This window comes from Ostrea edulis, chromosome 3 (genome assembly GCF_947568905.1).
Source record: "Ostrea edulis chromosome 3, xbOstEdul1.1, whole genome shotgun sequence".
Classification (NCBI taxonomy): domain Eukaryota; kingdom Metazoa; phylum Mollusca; class Bivalvia; order Ostreida; family Ostreidae; genus Ostrea; species Ostrea edulis.
Window position 1 is genome coordinate 10,899,089 of NC_079166.1, and position 18,135 is coordinate 10,917,223.

Genomic DNA, 18,135 nt, shown 5'->3' on the forward strand with positions numbered 1-18,135 from the left:
CAGGCGGTACCACTATCAAGAATCAAATTAGGAGCTCTCAGTTGCAAAGCGAGTGTCCTAGCCACTAGGACACCGAGACCGGCAATTTCCAGATGACGTTGAATGTATTACATTATAATAATGTAGACTTATACTGACAGTGTAGAAAAACTCAACCAAATTGAGAAAAGCAAGTATCTAAATTAACATGTTATTTTAGTTGTGTAACCGTTATAGATGATTTCATAATAAATAAGGATTTTGTATGGCACTTGGTATCCTAAAACTGTTCGATATTTAACCCTGTAATGCACAATAGAAGTTTCAATAAGTTAATAATAAAACCTTAGTGTTCAGCTTATTTCTAACCTCAGTTGAAATTGGTGGTACATTTTAGATATTGAAATAATGGTTTTGAATTACTTTTTGTTAGATATTGAATCTCTGATATGAATTTGATTTTCATTTTTTTTTATAGGGTATAGCTTAATATTTCGGATATTATTAAGATCAGACTGATTATTTGCCAATTTAATATTCATTTCATTGGTTACCATTCTTTCCTTATTCATGTTAGGCTACTTCACCATCAAATGAAAAAAGATTACGATTGTAAATGAAATCTGTAAAAACAAGAAAATGAAATTGTTTGACCCTCATTCCATGATTGGTCTTTTGAGGAATGCTTATTACGTGATTGTACCAAAGGGTAGAATATTCTTTCACGTCGCCTTATTGATTTGTCAAAATTACGTTGAACAGAGAAGCAAGATTAGATTTAAGTGCTTGGTCAGAATTTGTCATAATTTGAATGGGAAGTGTTTTTGTTGATGAATTATGAGAAGGTTCAGAAAACCTACAGGTGTATACTGATGCAGCTGTAAGTCAGGGGTTTACTTATTTAATTGCTGTGGTAAAATTTAGAAATTCATTTCAAAATTAAAGATTATCTCCCTCATGTATAGCTCTTATCCTTAGACGAATTTGACTCCAGTTCTTTTTTTGCACTCTGTTTTCCCCTAAAATAGCTCTCACAAGTTTATTGTTATTTCAGATTTCAAAAATTTCGGTTGAGCATCACTGAAGAGAAATTATTTGTCGAAATGCGCATCTGGTGCATCAAATTACAATTGGTACCGCATAAGTTTTACATGAACACAGTTATCAAACCATTATACCTCCAAGGAACCTTCCTATTTGACAGAGACAGCACTTAAGATGCTGAGTGCTGTAGTTGCTGAAAATACTCATGCATTTTACAAGACTGTATCATAACTAATTTCTCAAACTTTTTCACTGTGTACATGCTGATCCCTCATCAGTGATGTCTATATCTTTTTTGCGGCATGGTTTCACACTTAAAAAGTCATATAATGCAATAGACATATTTAGCAGAAATTTCTTATGATCACCGAAGTAGAAAACTCGGATTCTACTCATATTTTCATCATCAAAAACTACTAATAGTGGCCTGATCCAGACATCTGATTGCCAATGCCACTAACCCTACAAAGTATACTGGTCAAAGCATGGAGATTTACAGTCAACTCCTCCTGGTAACTATGGTTACGTTTAGCTTCTTTCCTTATTACGCATATAATCAAAAACATCATCAAACAGCATTATTCAGTTGCATGCCATTGTTATTGAGAACCACGAGGAGAAAGAAGTCTGTTAACTCTGATAATCCGTCATTTCAAATACCATGAGTCTTGTAGACCTCGTGTGTTTATAGATATGACCCTAAAGTACCAAAGTTATCTGTCTCCAGTTAAAGCTCTGAGAGTAAGGAGTAATTCTCAAAGACCAATATCTACTTTTGTTGAGATGTGAAACTTATATTCATTGCAGCTTAGAAATACCATTTCATTGATTGGTTTAAATGACAGAATTTACAAACCTCACAGTTTTTTAATAAGGGACATTTCATGTTTTTCAATGTACAATATTAGAATTAGAAGATTAGATAGAGATAATGGGCAGTTGCTTTCAAATATTTTCGAATTTCTGTTTTCATTACACTTGGTATATATATATTTCACCCTAAGTCAAATTAGCTGAGTTAGCTGATAAAGATTATATTTTTCTTCATGGCAGAGTATATTAACCTTGATCAGATTGAGGCAGCTGCTCTCTCTCTCTCTCTCTCTCTCTCTCTCTCTCTCTCTCCACGACTAAGACCATGTATGCAATCGTGCCGCACATCTTGATAATGGGAACGTAGCATTCGCTACAGTTAAAGGTTTGTATAAGAGTTTATGAAGCGTTTTGTAAAAATCTTGAATTTCGACATTGACAGAGGTATTAGCGAGCAGCGACATCTATGGGTGGAGAATGGAAAGGCGAAACATCGTTTATATGCCTCCCTTTCGTTGCAAAACGTCTTTAACGACCGTGTATTTACACATGATACGGTGTATGTGTGTACTTACAACGGGGGTGTAGTGTGTATAAAACAACGATAAGTCATGATCTTATCCAGTCAACAAGTTAAACATCTTGTGTTTGATTCATTGTGTTCTTAACGAACATAGACTTACTGACTTCAGCACTTAAATCCTAAATAGGATAGGATTTCTAAACTAAATATACCAGAATTTATCTAGATTAATAATGAGATGATCTTTTAATCCCACCAAGTTCCACACTAATTTACAGGAAATCGGTACAAATACGAATTTTTACTTTACGTAAATCGATCCCAAACGAGGCAAACCTTTTATACACACCGAACACGTTTGCTTCAAAATTTGATGTGATACATAAATGTATATTAAACTAAAATCTCAAATTCAAGTTCGATGATCTTAGAAATATCTAGTACGTTTAGAAACAAGTTTCATTTTAAAAGGCTATGTTCGTGGGTGTTGGTTTTTAATAACCCCTTTGAATGCTGTTTTCTGGGGGGGGGGGGGTAGTGGGGTAAATATCATTAGATAGGCGCATAAAATATTTTCCTAAGGTGACAGTCAGAATAAAGAAATAAAATTTGAAAGGGGTTAAATTATAATTCATGTCTTTTTCAATTAATATTCTATTTATGAAAGAACACACTATCATAATCGGAGGAGGGGGTCAAAAATTACAAAGTCGGGGGGAAGAGGAGTGGTACTCGCAGGCGCTTGTTTAATATTTTTGATAATAAGTTATAATGGTTTTAAAATACATGTACCTATGCATTTGTATGAAGTATAAGAAACGGTAGATTCCGAGGACCCGTTTTCTCTGTAATTCCTACTTCCCTTGTTCATATTAAACCGTTAGATTTTACAAAATGATGTCCTTATAACATAATGACATACAATATTTTACGTTTTACGTTCCGTTCCGTTTTCCGACCTGTGTTTGATCAATAGCCTTTAAATCTAGTGTAGAGAGGCGTGATTTCCACGCCTCCTTCCCATTTTTTGAAATCGTTTGATCTATGTGTGCACAATCCGGAACAAACGTCTTGGTAAATCCAGGTTTCGGTTTAATTTTAAACAATATTCATTTATGAAAAAGATATATATTATTAGGCAGTAGATATTAATTATCTCTTCAATCATGAGTAGAATATCCTAGGATTTGAACGTCTTTTATATGGAATTAGCACCGTCAGATATATTTTTCAGTCAGGACTCCATTTCAAATCACTTTGGGAATTACACAGTCCATTGCAATAAATTGATTGGTGAGACTCTTGATGACATTCTATGTGAAAAATGTAGTGTACATGATATTCCAATCATCAGTGTCACAAGAAGGAGGACATTATGGGTGACTGCTGACAACCGCCGACTTTGGATATTCAAAAAACTGCAAACATTAGGAAAATGTGAAAAAATTACAGTCAAAGTTACGTTTTCTATAAACCCGAAAAAGTGTTGTGTTCAACCAAATATCAGAGTAAGAGGCCACGAAGGGGGGCATCTGTGGAGGTCTTGGCCATTTGGTGGAAGTACTGAAGCTAAAACAAATGACCAGAATAAAGACACCAGTAGGTGTATACGAACAATTCAAAGAGAAGTCCTTTCATACGGTGATCATGATGTGCCAGAGGTTCAAACTTCCGCAACAACTTCTGTTGAAAGTAATTACCGCGGCTATAGTGCTTCCAAAGGAACCACAGGGTTTAAAAATGCGAAATCATTTCAAGATTGGGAACAAGCAACAGAATCTAGACACAGAGACATATCCTCTGGCGGTTACCGTAGCAGAAATGAAAGATGTGCAACATCTATATCATCTAAAAACTTGCATCCAGAGACAGAACCCCATTACGCAGGGAAATCCAGCATTGCAAGTAATGCAAGTGTTAGTGCTTGTTCCAGAAGAACCAAGGGAGATTTATTCACACGAACATTGAATAATACCGAAATGAATATCAGTTCGGCAAGTAGAAATCCAGCTATTGGACCAACAAGACCTACATATCTTGACAGAAGCATTCAGTCTAAAATTACTTCGACAGTATCTAGAACACGTCTCAGAACAAATGATGATTCCAAATTACGCGAATCTGAAACTGCAAGATCAACACAATCTGCTTCAGCACGAACAACACTACCCGGCCAAAGTCTTGCAAGCTATAAAACAAGTATTCATCTGACACCATTGGATGTTAGTTTCGTTACTAAGAGTACGGTGCACCCATCATTTGACGGGGAATTGCTCGGAAAACTACTAGATGAATACTGTGAACATTTTGGCAAGATATCAATTAATGGGTTTAAGTGTTCATTGAATGTATTTAAATACCAGGGACGATATTGTTCAGAGGAAATATCGATATTGTGGCTGTTGCAAACCATTGAAAGATATACAAATAATGTAATTATTTCCGGTTCAGTAATATCGATACCTGTAACAATGCCCCTCTATCGACAACACGATTCTTTGAGGTCTGTAGTAAGAATGCCCCTCTATCGACAACACGATTCTTTGAGGTCTGTAGTAAAATTAAGTGGAGAAAAATGGAGAAGTCTGGACTTTTTGAAAAACTTGCCAACAAAGGGGAAACAGAATTTGTCTCTTTCTGATATATTTTACACAACAAATGCCATCAAGGCCACTTTGAATGGGAGGTCCAACATCAAGGCACTCGTTGAAATTTGCACAGGCGGAATTCGGGACCATGAACTCAGTGTTATGGAATTTGAAAACAAATACTATTCTTTGGAAAACGAGAAGCTTTGGATTTTAAAACGTGCTCAGACAGTTTTAGGGAACTTGAATATCACGGGGAATTTAAAAATATCTATGGATTTTATACTGTTTCATAGTTTCACCAGGAAAGATATCAGAATCGTAGATATCACTTGACTCGTGATATACATACAGACGAAGAAAGATTTATGCTTGCATATATTCATAGGCTAGATAAGGAGTTACTGTAGACAGTTGAGATGTCGCTGTAATCTGCAAAAGATGCAACTCACATATACAACGGATAAATGAAAAAAGAAGATAACGAACAGTGATCAATCTCATAACTTCTATAAAGAATACAAAATTAAACGTTGCGCAAACAAGGATCCCTGGACATAATGGAGGTGGTATCAGCTATGACGGTATTCAGCAAGACTAAAATAGAATATTTAGTGAGCAAGGTAACAACATGGTCATATATCAAATGCTATTGTGATAGACATTTATCTTTTAAGTGATTACGAAATTCAATATCAAACGAGATTGTGAAATACGGTCGGGATAGTTATAGTTTGATATACATAATCCAGGTAATGTATTGAGATAGCTATTTTTTAAATCAAATCTTACGTATACTTGACTATGCAAAATCATGGACAATTTGTCAAATATTATGTATTGCATAAACTCACGTTTTGAAACACATTATTATCCCTTTGTCCAACCCTGTAAACTAATCATATTTGTTTATTTGTATATTATTTTACGTACAATTCGGGAATGGTGTAAAAAAAGTCACAAGTTTTATGTGAAGCACCTCAAATTCTGATCTTACGTAACAGGGAAAGCTCTTTAACTTACTAACACCTACCGTCTCATGAGACCTCCATATTAAATGTCTAATCCGAATGAACCGTGACTCTCACTTTTGATGACGAGCACTAGGGAAAGGTAAAGTTGCTATCTATTATTTAAGTTTGACGTGGTACCATAATCCAGAATCAAAGTAGCTGTTGTAAAGTGACCCCCCCCCCCCCCATTACTAGGGCACATAATCATTATGCTGTACATATGCAAATTTTTGTTTTTATTTAAGTTGTATTTTACTTTCATCTTATTCTATTTTTCAACAGAACACGCTTATTGTCAAGTATTTTGATTGGTTATAAAGGCAATTTGTTATATCCAATAAATTTGTAATATGTCTTAAAAGTACAGGGAATGACAATTACTTCACTCTCAGTGTGAATTGTATTATATTTACATATCAATTACTTCTCTTCACTGTGAAATTTACATTGTTTACCCATCTTATGTCAAATCCAAAAATTTGTTTGACACTACTATTTTTCCGAAAATTTTGACAATATATATGACCAACGGCACGAACAATTTTGAATTCAATATTGTTTATGCCATTGGTCATTTTAGTGCTTGGATGTTAAATATTGCTGGTTCTTAGTGCATTCTACAGTGTACAGGAGTATATATATTCTGTTGAAATATTTTATCCCTCATAGATTTATATCTGCTTCATATTGGATAACTTATTGTACATACAGATGCAGATGATAAACCAGCTTTTGAAAAAGGGATGACTTCATTTACGTCAACTTTCCATATTTCTGTACCAATATTCCAGTATCATCTGCATATGGTATTTATGATTCGATGCGCAAGAGGGTGTTCTGCGTATGATCAATTTTAAATCGAGTCAAATAAGTTTAAATTACAGAAGTTTCAACAGTCTCGTTTGAAGTCAGCATTTCGCAAATTCTTTTGTCGTTATAATGATTTTATTTGCTAATACAACTTGTCATAGTGTTTCATTCCAATTGTTAGGCCATTCCTTACACACTGACTTTCACTACGGATTACTCTGTTCACCTGTTATAGATATCATAAAAGAATGTTCAATGTTATCGCTAATGTATGTGCATGACATACAGGAGAAATATCCTTGGGTTGAAAATAGATAAGTAAATCTATGCATTAGCTATATGTGTGTGAGTGCGAACACAAGGTCGATGATGGGTCACCGTTATAAATATTTTCTGCGTTGGTCAGCTTTTCAATAAATGGTCAGCACGGTTAGTATCGAATGAAATCATTTTGACCTAAGGTTAACTGTTTATATAAATTATGTACAATAGGCGGTGCGTGTTTTGCAGTGGCAATATATATATATGGGCACGGGCAGTTGATAGCCAATGCCAGACCAGGTCAAGGGATTAATTGTTGGAATACATCAGTAATCTAAAAATATACAATGTATTTACATATGTATATGCAAGATCTGTAAGATAAATTTGAATGTGCAAAATGAATAAATTAATTCATTTTCAAATTAAAGATTTATGCGAACGGTGCATATTTCTGAGACGTTACAAATAAGGAATTTTGAAAACAGATCAGCGATGCGATTGTGTATATAGAACCCGCTTCTGTGGAAAGTTAGTCAGTGGTATTTCTACCTGGCTAACTCACAATTCGCATTGATCTTATATTTCATTTACATGTGGCTAAGTTGTGCGCATTCAGGGTTATCATTTTGAGCATAATAAGTGTTGTAAAGAAGTTTATTATATTTTATTGTGAATTGTATTTTATTTATTGTATTACGAAATAATTCACAATGGAATGTTTAATGAATAAAGGAGTGGTATTTGTACCTGGTTAACTAACAACTCGCATTGATCTTATATTTCATTTAGGTGGAGTTTTAGCCCCTCACCTAATACTCGGATGTAGATCACGGGGATCAGGAGAGAGTATTGCAAGCAGAATATTTATGCTTGATAAAAAGGGTCCATGATCGTATAGACGGTTTTCGAAAAACGAAGGAATTCAATCGTTCCTGATGAGTGTAGTTGGCATAACAGACCTAGAATATCAGAATTCCAAGTTACTCAGATATCCCCGATATTTGAGGTCGAGTTGTAATCAAGTTTGGAGTCTGTGATAGTGCTAGCTCTGGGATGGTACACAAGGACATGTGTTAGCGAACTGTGTGATACCTCTCGCTTCTGTCGCCCATCCCTATTCTAACCTGTTTACCACAAGTGGAGAGTCTTGCTACGATAAAAGGCTTGTTATGATATCGATATAGGGCTCACGGTGATTGTGACCGGTCGACTGCGGATGCTTACTCCTCCTAGCACCTGATATGTCGAGGGATCCGTGTTTGCCTTACTCTTAATTTTGAATTCTTTATAGGAATTATGAGATTGATCACGATTCTGAATTTTCACCTTCTCATACATTTCAGAAAATAGTAGTTCTGTTTACAGTTGTTTTATATCATGAAGGTAAACTTTGCATGTGTTAAAATTGATTCAGAAAATGATTTAACTTTCAAGAAAAAGACGCATGATATCAGATGATTATAACTCGCACTGAACTAGCTAGTATCAGATGTTTGATAGTAACTAAGGCTGGAACGATAAGAACCTTTAATTATCAGATACTTGTATCTGACACAATTTAAATTGATCATAAATTGCCTTTGAATAAACACATCAACGATTGGACATTTAAAATAGCTACGCAGATATTGACATTAATTTTGACATCACATTTATGAGATCTGATATATCTGCTTCCAATGAATCAGTATCGGACACAATGACTACCGGTCCATTTTCTGAAAACACCGCAGGTAACAATACAGGTTATCTATTCCCGAAATATTGATTTCATAACTTATAAATAGAACTGGAAACATTGTATGTTTAAAAATAGTTTTGAAATCGAATATTGACACCATGCAGTAGACACATACATGTAAAGTTGCCTTGTTTCAACAGAATGCCGCAAACGGAGAGACTGTTTTCAACACATCATTAAAACAGTGTCCGATAGAGGCTATTACAACCATCAGTATGAAGAATGGAGTTTGGGTGTCATTAGACAACAGACAAGAGTTACTATGGAGATTGGGTGTCATTAGACAACAGACAAGAGTTACTATGGAGATTGGGTGTCATTAGACAACAGACAAGAGTTACTATGGAGATTGGTGTCATTAGACAACAGACAAGAGTTACTATGGAGATTGGGTGTCATTAGACAACAGACAAGAGTTACTATGGAGATTGGGTGTCATTAGACAACAGACAAGAGTTACTATGGAGATTGGGTGTCATTAGACAACAGACAAGAGTTACTATGGAGATTGGGTGTCATTAGACAACAGACAAGAGTTACTATGGAGATTGGGTGTCATTAGACAACAGACAAGAGTTACTATGGAGATTGGGTGTCATTAGACAACAGACAAGAGTTACTATGGAGATTGGGTGTCATTAGACAACAGACAAGAGTTACTATGGATTTTTAAAACATTAGAATCTAACGCTATAGTTATTTAAATTCACATTGGGTTTGACCCATTCAAAGGTTAGAGGTCAGTCCCAGTTCCGCAGTGAAGGAAACCGGAAATAAGTCTGCCATATCTTTAGTCGTTTTCTATGTATTAAGATATATGTATATATGGTTTTCTCTATTTACTAGATGGAACCCGCGGGAAATCACGATTAAATGATATTGCATAGAGGAAGGACTTTTTAATGTCTGTTTGAATTGTTGCGCACATGCACTGATTGAACGATATCTGATTCAAGTGAATCTAAGAACAATTGTTTTCAATAATGGCGTGCATTAGTTGAGTTATATTTATTGATAACATGTACAGTAAATAAAACTTGATTATTAGGAAGCCACAGGGGTTCCAACAGTCTTGTTTAAAGTCAGCATTTCACAAATTCTATAGTCGTTATAACGATCTAGTTTGCCAATATAACCTATAACTGCGTCAAATGCTGTCTGGCGTGTTTCATACCAATTGTTAGGCCGTTCTTGGCACACTGATTTTGACTACGGATAACTCCGTTTACTTGATCATAATATACGACTTACGGCAGGTGTGACTGGTCGACAGGGAATGCTTACTCCTCCTAGACACCTGATCCCACTTCTGGTGTATCCAGGGGTCCGTGTTTGCCCAACTATCTATTTTGTATTGCTTATAGGAGTTATAAAATATTATCAATGTTCGTTATCTTCACCTTTCATTAAAGGTGCAAGCAATAACTCTGGAGCAAGCATTTCGGAATTTATTGGCAAAATTTGTTAATTTATAAGTAAAGATATGTTGTGATCAGAAAATTTGAACTAACTTTATATGTATATCAAATGATATACTTAGTTGTTTTTTTGTTTTGTTTTTTGTTTTGTTGTTGTTAAAAACAACGGTCTCTCCAATTTGAAAGTGTTCCGAATTACAAACTCCCTCATAAGGAGGTACTCTACATCGTCATAATGGCTGACTTCCTTTCAAAACATGAATTAAAATATAAATATCAGCAATATTCATATATTCATTTAAAAAATCATCACCTAGCTCAGTAGGTCAGAAGGTTAGCACGTTGACTGCTGAACTGTAGATCGCGGGTTCGAGTCCAGCGGTTTAAATTTTTTCAGATCGTTTTCTACTAAAACTGCATTTTTTGACTAAATAAATTAAATTTGAAAGTTTCCAATTTCAAAATATTGTTGTATATACCCTCCACTTTTAATCCATATCAAATTTCTCTGGTGTAGCATACCTCCTTAATCATTAACGTACTGTATGGTCTGGGAGATAAAACATGAGCAGGACAGGCTATTGATACTTTGCGAAACGGAACGGAACCGGTTGCGGGGTACCTTGAGTTGGGAATCTACTATGAAAAGTACGGGGTTGTAAAATGAAATAACAGTGGAATATTCCGGATCTAGCAATTAAAATTTCAAATCAAGTACATTTATAGCACCATAGAGTCCGGGTCCAAAACGGGCTTAGTCCCTGTGGTATTTAGCGTAACGGAAACGGAATCTGATAATGCTAGCAACTATTTCAACTTGTTAGTAACCTCCCTCTTTTGTGAGGCTTTTATTCGCCACTATAATTTATCTAAAAATTGTACATTGACCACGATTTTCCCCCCACTGTCAACTCCTCCTACTCTAAGAGTGATCAACTGATAAACCAAAGAAAAAGAAAGCTTGAACAGAAACAGGGGGAAACAATTTTGCATTGATTTTTAAAAAAAAATTACACCCCCCCCCCCCAAAAAAGGAAATAAAAAAGAAGAGAGAATTCGGTGTCTTAAGATATGATTAAATAGAATGAAAATAATTGAATAAAAATACATGTACACTACTTGCAGATGTATAATAATGATAATTTCGATATTTCGTTCCGTTCCGCTAAAATACTACATGTAATTCATACAGATATTGATATTTAGCGAAATGGAATGGAACAAGATGTTTTCAACTAATTCAACTTGTTTGTAACCTCTCAGGTTCCCAGTGCCGTTTTGGTGAGGTTTTTATTTGCCGCTATCATTTATGCAGAAAGTTTTACATAAACCCCGATTTTTTTTTTCATTGACAATTCCGCCTACTTTCAGAGTGATCATTTAATACACTGAAGAAAACGAAATCTTCAAAGGACATAGGGCAAAACAAGTGACATTGATTTATAAGAGCGTGAGCGTAACAATATGAAATAAACACAAACATTCGAAATCTTAACTAATACAGATGTACATTCATTTTTTTTAAATTTGTGAGCAAATGCCAAAATATTCGATGATAAAGTATGACGAAATGTTTTATGTAAACAAGAGACTAGTTGCATGTGTAGTATGCAAGGTGAAGATAACGAACAGTAATCAATCTCATAACTCCTACAAGCAATACAAAATAAATAGTTGGACAAACACGGACCCCTGGACACACCAGATGTGGGATCAGGTGCATAGGAGGAGTAAGCATCCCCTGTTGACCAGTCACACCCGCTGTGAGCCCCATATCCTGATCAGGTAAACGGAGTTATCCGCAGTCAAAATCAATGTGCCAAGAACGGCTTGAATTTCGTTGCGCTGAATACTAATATCCACATGAATATTGGTATTTTGCGAAACGGAACGGAACAAACACGAACATTGTGCATTTTACAACGATAAAAAATGCATATTAAATATTAGGTACAGTTTACGAAGTAACTATACGTAGGTATCAAGGCAAAAGAAAAGCACAGAAGAGACACAATTACATATGAAAACTAAAACTTTAAAGCCCGGTATTTTATTTCACAACCTCTACTTTTCACAAGCCCACTACATGTATCTTGTCTTCATCATGCACATGGTTTGTCCACATGAGTGGACACAATTATATATAAAAACTCTAAAGACAGGTATTTTATTTCATAATCCTCTACTTTTTACAGTGGATTTTCCTTCAAGGTACCCCACAACCGGTTTCGTCCTTTTTGCAAAATACCATTAGCCGCAGTAACATAGACATTATGAACTGCACTTTGTGCATTGAAGAAAAAGACATAGAAAAGATTCAACATCGATGTGACCACTGCTATTGTTGCATATGAATATGATACAAAGTTAAAATGAAGTACCAGTAGGAAAGTGAACATACCCTTTTACATGAAAAAGAGCTATAAAACACTCCTCTTTGATCCACTGTAAACTGTAGGAAAATATTAGATCCCTGTGTCCTTTAAATGTACTTTAATTTAAATCACATACGAAGTCAATTCCGGGTGTCAACTCCCAAATTTTTTTCATTGATATCTTCAACAATACATGTATATCGGCTAAAACACAATCAGGGTGGGAATTACGACTAACCTATGGAAGCACATTTCTTTTTTGTCTTAATAGATACAGTTTCAAGAATAACATCACTGTAAGATAGGCACTTTCAGCTTTCCAAAACAGCATAACATTGAGTACTTTGTATAATATAGTAACCAAGAAAAGTTCATTAAATTGAAAATTATACATGCTTGATCAAATCTAAGAAAGGGTATTTAAATTTAAAGCATTTTATACACTTTCTTTCTAAATTTATAATTTCAGATTTGGTTGAAAAATAACAAAATAACGGAAGAATTAGTATCAGCACCTAAGGGGGATTTTTCAGGGTTATGGGTATACTTTACTTAAAATATTGTATATGGTTATATATGGCAACAAATTTACAAATATATTTACAAATTAATTCCAATGAAATTTGACTCCTTTGTATCAGATAATTGGAACTTTGGGTGCAAAAATGCCCACTTTTTGTAGAGTTCGTAGCCCTATTTTTAGCAAAAATGGTTTTGGAAACATTAATTGATGAAATAGAAATTTTTTTTTCATTCTTCAGGACTTGAAAAAAGCAATATTACAAAACATTTTGTAGAAAACTGATGAACAGTAAAATATCAGGAGCATATTTACAATATCCTAGTGTATGTACAGAATAGAGTTCGTAGCCCTATACAATCAAATGAATGAATTACAATATTCAGAAACTTGGTTCTTCTCTCAATTTTTCTAGAATTATGTAATAAGCCATCTGTTATAAAACACAATATACAATGATTTCTATGTTATTATAATTTGAATAACCATAACAAACAAATTAAAAAATAAATTGCAAGGAAATTTAATGGCAATCAAGATATATTTTAAATGAAATAAGTTTCCTCTCATTACAACAAAAAGAACGGTTATTGAACTATCATTATTTGATGGTACAGGAACTATAAGGCAGTGATGGTAATGCTTCAACCACAGTTTTCCTGTGGGGATTCGGGTTAGGATAGGTCATCAGAACCCCTAGCTTGTCGTAAGAGGCGACTAAATGTGGCGGTACTTCGGATGAGACCCCAAAAACCGAGCCCCCGTGTCACAGCAGGTGTGGCACGATAAAGATCCCTCCCTGCTCAATGGCTATAAGCACCGAACATAGGCCTAAATTTTGCAGCCCTTGACCGGCAGTGGTGGCGTCTCCATATGAGTGAAATACTAGTATTCTTGAGAGGGACGTTGAACAATATTCAATCAATCAATCAATCAACAACAGTTTCTTTTCAACAAAATCTTTGAATAGATATATCACCAATGAAACATTTAAGCACCCAGATTTTGACATTACATTTTGACACTGAATTGATATGATCCGATATATTTATTTCCAAAAACCCAGTAATGAAGATATCGTATGTATAGTGTACCTGTCCATTTTCTGAAAACACTGCACGTTGTGATAAAAGTTATCTATTCTTGAAATATTGATTTCATATCCTGTAAATAGAACTGGAAATATTGATTTCATATCCTATAAATATAACTGGAAATATTGGATGTTCAAAAATAGTTTTCAAATCGAATATATTCAAAAGCAAGTACCTGGTAAATATAATGTACATCTATTCCCTTGTTTTAGCAAAATGCCTGAAACAGAGTTAGCCCCGTCAGAAATACACTATAGTCAGTCTTCAATTTTATGCAATTTCAGTAAGAAATCGAAACATACAGATAAAAGCATTGGAGAGACTGTTGACAACATATTATTAAAACGATGTCGGATAGAGGACATTCCCAAAATCAGTGTGGTCAAGAAGAAAGGAGTTTGGGTATCAGCAGACAACAGGCGACTGTGGATTTTTAAAACATTAGAATCTTTAGGAAAATGTGACAAAATAACAGTGAAAGTGACAAAGTGTATAAGTCCCGGGAAACGTGTGGTCAGCAATAATGTTAAAATACGAGGAGATCCAGGAGGCTGCGTCTACCGGATATAGAAAGTATGCAACAAATTTCTTTTAGCTATGGTGTATATTCCTTACCTGCTTGTGACATATCCCTCAATATTTACATACAATATACACCTGAAAGATTAATAAGACCCCATGATAATATATGTATATAGATACTAAACAGATAGGACGATTTGATCTAGCAGGACAATGTTTATATCAACATTAATCATAAAAGGAAAATCATATTCATGCTTTGTACAAATAATAGAAATTTAAAGATTATATAGCTTAGAATAGTGTATGTTACTGTATAAGAAACACTATTAACATATATTTTGTGTGATTAGAACGAAATCGGCGTACACCCCCCCCCCCCCCAAATAATAAAGATAAAATTAAATTAAATTAAATTTAAAAAAAGCAATTAAAAAGCCAAACATTTTTATCAACTTATGTTAATCGAAGGATTACATCATTTGTCCACGTGAGTAAGTGTTTTACACTCCAAGTTTAAGGCTATCATTGTTTACAGGATAGGCAGCAGCTCTCCGAAGATTCATTATTTCTGGCACTCTCAAGGATGGCTTTAGATTACGAATGAACAGGACCGATAGTGAGTACATATCTGAAGATATAGATGAAATATAGATCTAACACAGATCTGTAGTAGGTTTTAGATAAAATGTTAGATCAACATAAAGTCTGCAATACATGAAAGAGAAATATCAATTCAACACAAATTTGCATCATATCAAGTCACCCTAGATCTACATTAAATTATAGACAAGCAGAAATGTAATTGCATCTCCTGTACATATTACGTCAATCTAAATATTCAGTATCTCATAGATGAAATATGAAGTCAGGATAAATCTGAAGTTAACAGTAATTATAGATGAAGTATCATGCATAATAAAAAGAAAGTAAAAGTATTCCACTGCCTTACACATCTTTATCTCTGAATATTGCAGGAACGAGGTCACTGGGCAGCTAGGAGGAAAATCTACACTCAGAAAAGGATTTTTTAAAGCATTTGATGGGGTTATTGTTTTTATTTTGATATATGTTTGTGATTATTGATTTCTGTTTGACATGTAAATAAAGAATTAGGATAACTGTTGTAGCGTGTGAGTTTCAATTTAATTTTACCGAGTTATCTCTCTTATGAGAAGGAAAATGTTCTTTTGATCAAATATATTTACTTAATACATTTTATTTATGCTTTTGAGGTAGGAGATATGCCTATGAAATAGAAGTGATATTTGATTTACAAAATTAGCATTGTCCTCAATAGAATTTTCCTTATTTTGTGTTCCAAGTAAAATTTATCTCTTTCTGAGTTTGATATAAATCCAATAAATTTGATTGGTTGCTTAGTTAGATATTGTTTTACGCCCCTCTCGAGAATCTTTCACTGATATGGAAACGTCAAAATTGCCGGTGAAGGGCTTTAAAATTTAGACCAACGTTCGGCACTTATGGCCTTTGATCAGAGAAGGACCTTTATGGTCTCATCCGAAAGACCGCCCCAATAAGTCGCCTCTTACGACAAGAAAGGGGTACTGAGGATCTATTCTAAACCCGGATTCACACGGGAAATAATTCGAAAATTAATATCAAATTAATCAAGCTAAACAGTGGTAAAAATATTTTCATTAACAAGCTTTATCAGAATTTTATGCCAGTGTTTGATTAGAGGAAATTTAAACAAGATGTAATATTGAATGTATATTTGGATTCGATTTCATGAGATGGAATGCATAAATGGCTAATTTTCTTGATAAAAACCTAAATATTCCGATACATGTTTTAGCTATGGAGTAAAATGTACAATAAATATTGTCATGCTATAAACAGATTTGCCGTCTTTAACCCGAAAGCAAATTTGTTATAACACAGTGAGTGGTTATAAAATCGTCTATATGAAAATGGTGAAGATAACGAATAGTGATCAATCTGATAATCCTATAAAGAATACAAACTCAAGAACACGGCAAACACGGAGTCCTAGAAACACCAGACATAGGAAGAGTAAGCAATCACTGTTGACCGGCCACACCCACCGTGTGAGTCCTTTATCTTGATCACGTACACGGAGTAATCCTTAGTTAAAATCAGTATACAAAGAATGGCTTCACAATTGGTATGAAACACGTTAAACAACCTTTCACTTAACGACAACTAGCATTTGCAAATAAAATCGTTATAAGAGTGATAGAATTTGTGAAATGCTGCATGACTTTAAACTGATTGTTGAATTCCATGTGACATCAATTTATTTGTCAGTAGCCTGTTTGTTAAAATAAAGCATGTATTAACCAAACCACAAAAATACATAACAATGCACAAAAACCTTAATTTAATACGAAAATACCGATTTTGGTAAATTGAATACCTTAATCAACAGAACATGGGATAGAGCTACACGATCAAAACTCTGTGTGCATGATAGGAACTCATTTCTACTTAGACCACTCACAAAAGCAAATGAAATTTTAAAGTAACTGTGTCTGACGTGTCCCCCTCAATGGGTAACAGTGAAATTGAAAATATGTTAAGAAAGCTATGTGTCAACCTCAAGAACAAAGTTAGATTTGAGAGGATCAGTAACCCTTACACACTTGAGATGGCGTCACGTCCTCAGTGGAAACAGAATAGTATACATAGAACCGCTACCCGAAAATACATTTCTTCCTCGGAGAAGCTATTGCATGGGTCGCCAGTGTACTATCTATTAATATGGACAAACCAAGAGTACACTAGTAAAGAAATGTCGAATTTGCTGGAGTAACCAACTTTTCACACATGAGTGCAAAGAGGGGCCTAAGCGTAAGATCTGTCTTCAAGCTGGACACAAGCCAGGGGATGAAGCTTACCCAAAATACAAAAATCAACATTCTTCTTCCATTATAACGCTCAAAGGTGAAGACAATATTCTGTCTAACTTCTTTCACTGTTCATTAAATCTTTTGGAGAACAGTTCCATTGGCTCCAATGGTCTAATGCCCTACAATAGGGAGACTTGCTGGCCGCAGAAAAAACAATTAAGAGCAGCCATATCAGCGTTGGAAGCCAAACATATTGGTAACCACATTGTTCTTTCTGCCGCATGGTTATCCTACAAAGAGAAAACTATGATTGATACAATCCTATACAAGGCTAATCAAGTTGAAGAATTCCGTCATACTCTTACAACAGCTAAAAACACTACTACTTTTGTGGAAGTTACTTCTGGGGCGATGGCCTCAACCTTACGCAAAGAATGTACACGAAATCCAGTGCGTGGCCCTGAAAGAACATGCCGTTGACCTATGGAAAAACAACAAGCCGAAACACAAATAACGATCTGGATCAACGCCAGTGCCTTCATCCACCACGCATCAAAAGGACATTGGTGTGATGCTGCAGGCGGCTAAGGAGCAGAG

The 18,135-nt window shown here is 34.8% G+C and overlaps 1 protein-coding gene and 2 long non-coding RNA genes across 3 annotated transcripts; 2 read left to right on the top strand and 1 right to left on the bottom strand.

Annotated features, from left to right (window-relative positions):
- Positions 1 to 1,078: 1,078 nt before the first annotated feature.
- LOC125673824 (uncharacterized) lies at positions 1,079 to 7,796 on the top strand. Its single transcript, XM_048910660.2, has 2 exons — positions 1,079 to 1,535; positions 3,594 to 7,796. The coding sequence occupies exons 1-2, from the start codon at positions 1,474 to 1,476 to the stop codon at positions 5,281 to 5,283; spliced, it is 1,752 nt and encodes a 583-aa protein (XP_048766617.2). The 5' UTR covers positions 1,079 to 1,473; the 3' UTR covers positions 5,284 to 7,796.
- Positions 5,434 to 15,071, bottom strand: LOC125673828 (uncharacterized). Its single transcript, XR_007369784.2, has 4 exons — positions 14,798 to 15,071; positions 14,358 to 14,402; positions 14,183 to 14,252; positions 5,434 to 5,544 (listed from the first exon to the last, which is right to left on the bottom strand). It is a non-coding gene; the product is annotated as an uncharacterized LOC125673828 (long non-coding RNA).
- Positions 14,319 to 15,830, top strand: LOC130053219 (uncharacterized). The gene is made up of 3 exons (XR_008801741.1): positions 14,319 to 14,755; positions 15,243 to 15,323; positions 15,682 to 15,830. It is a non-coding gene; the product is annotated as an uncharacterized LOC130053219 (long non-coding RNA).
- The last annotated feature ends 2,305 nt before the right edge of the window (positions 15,831 to 18,135 follow it).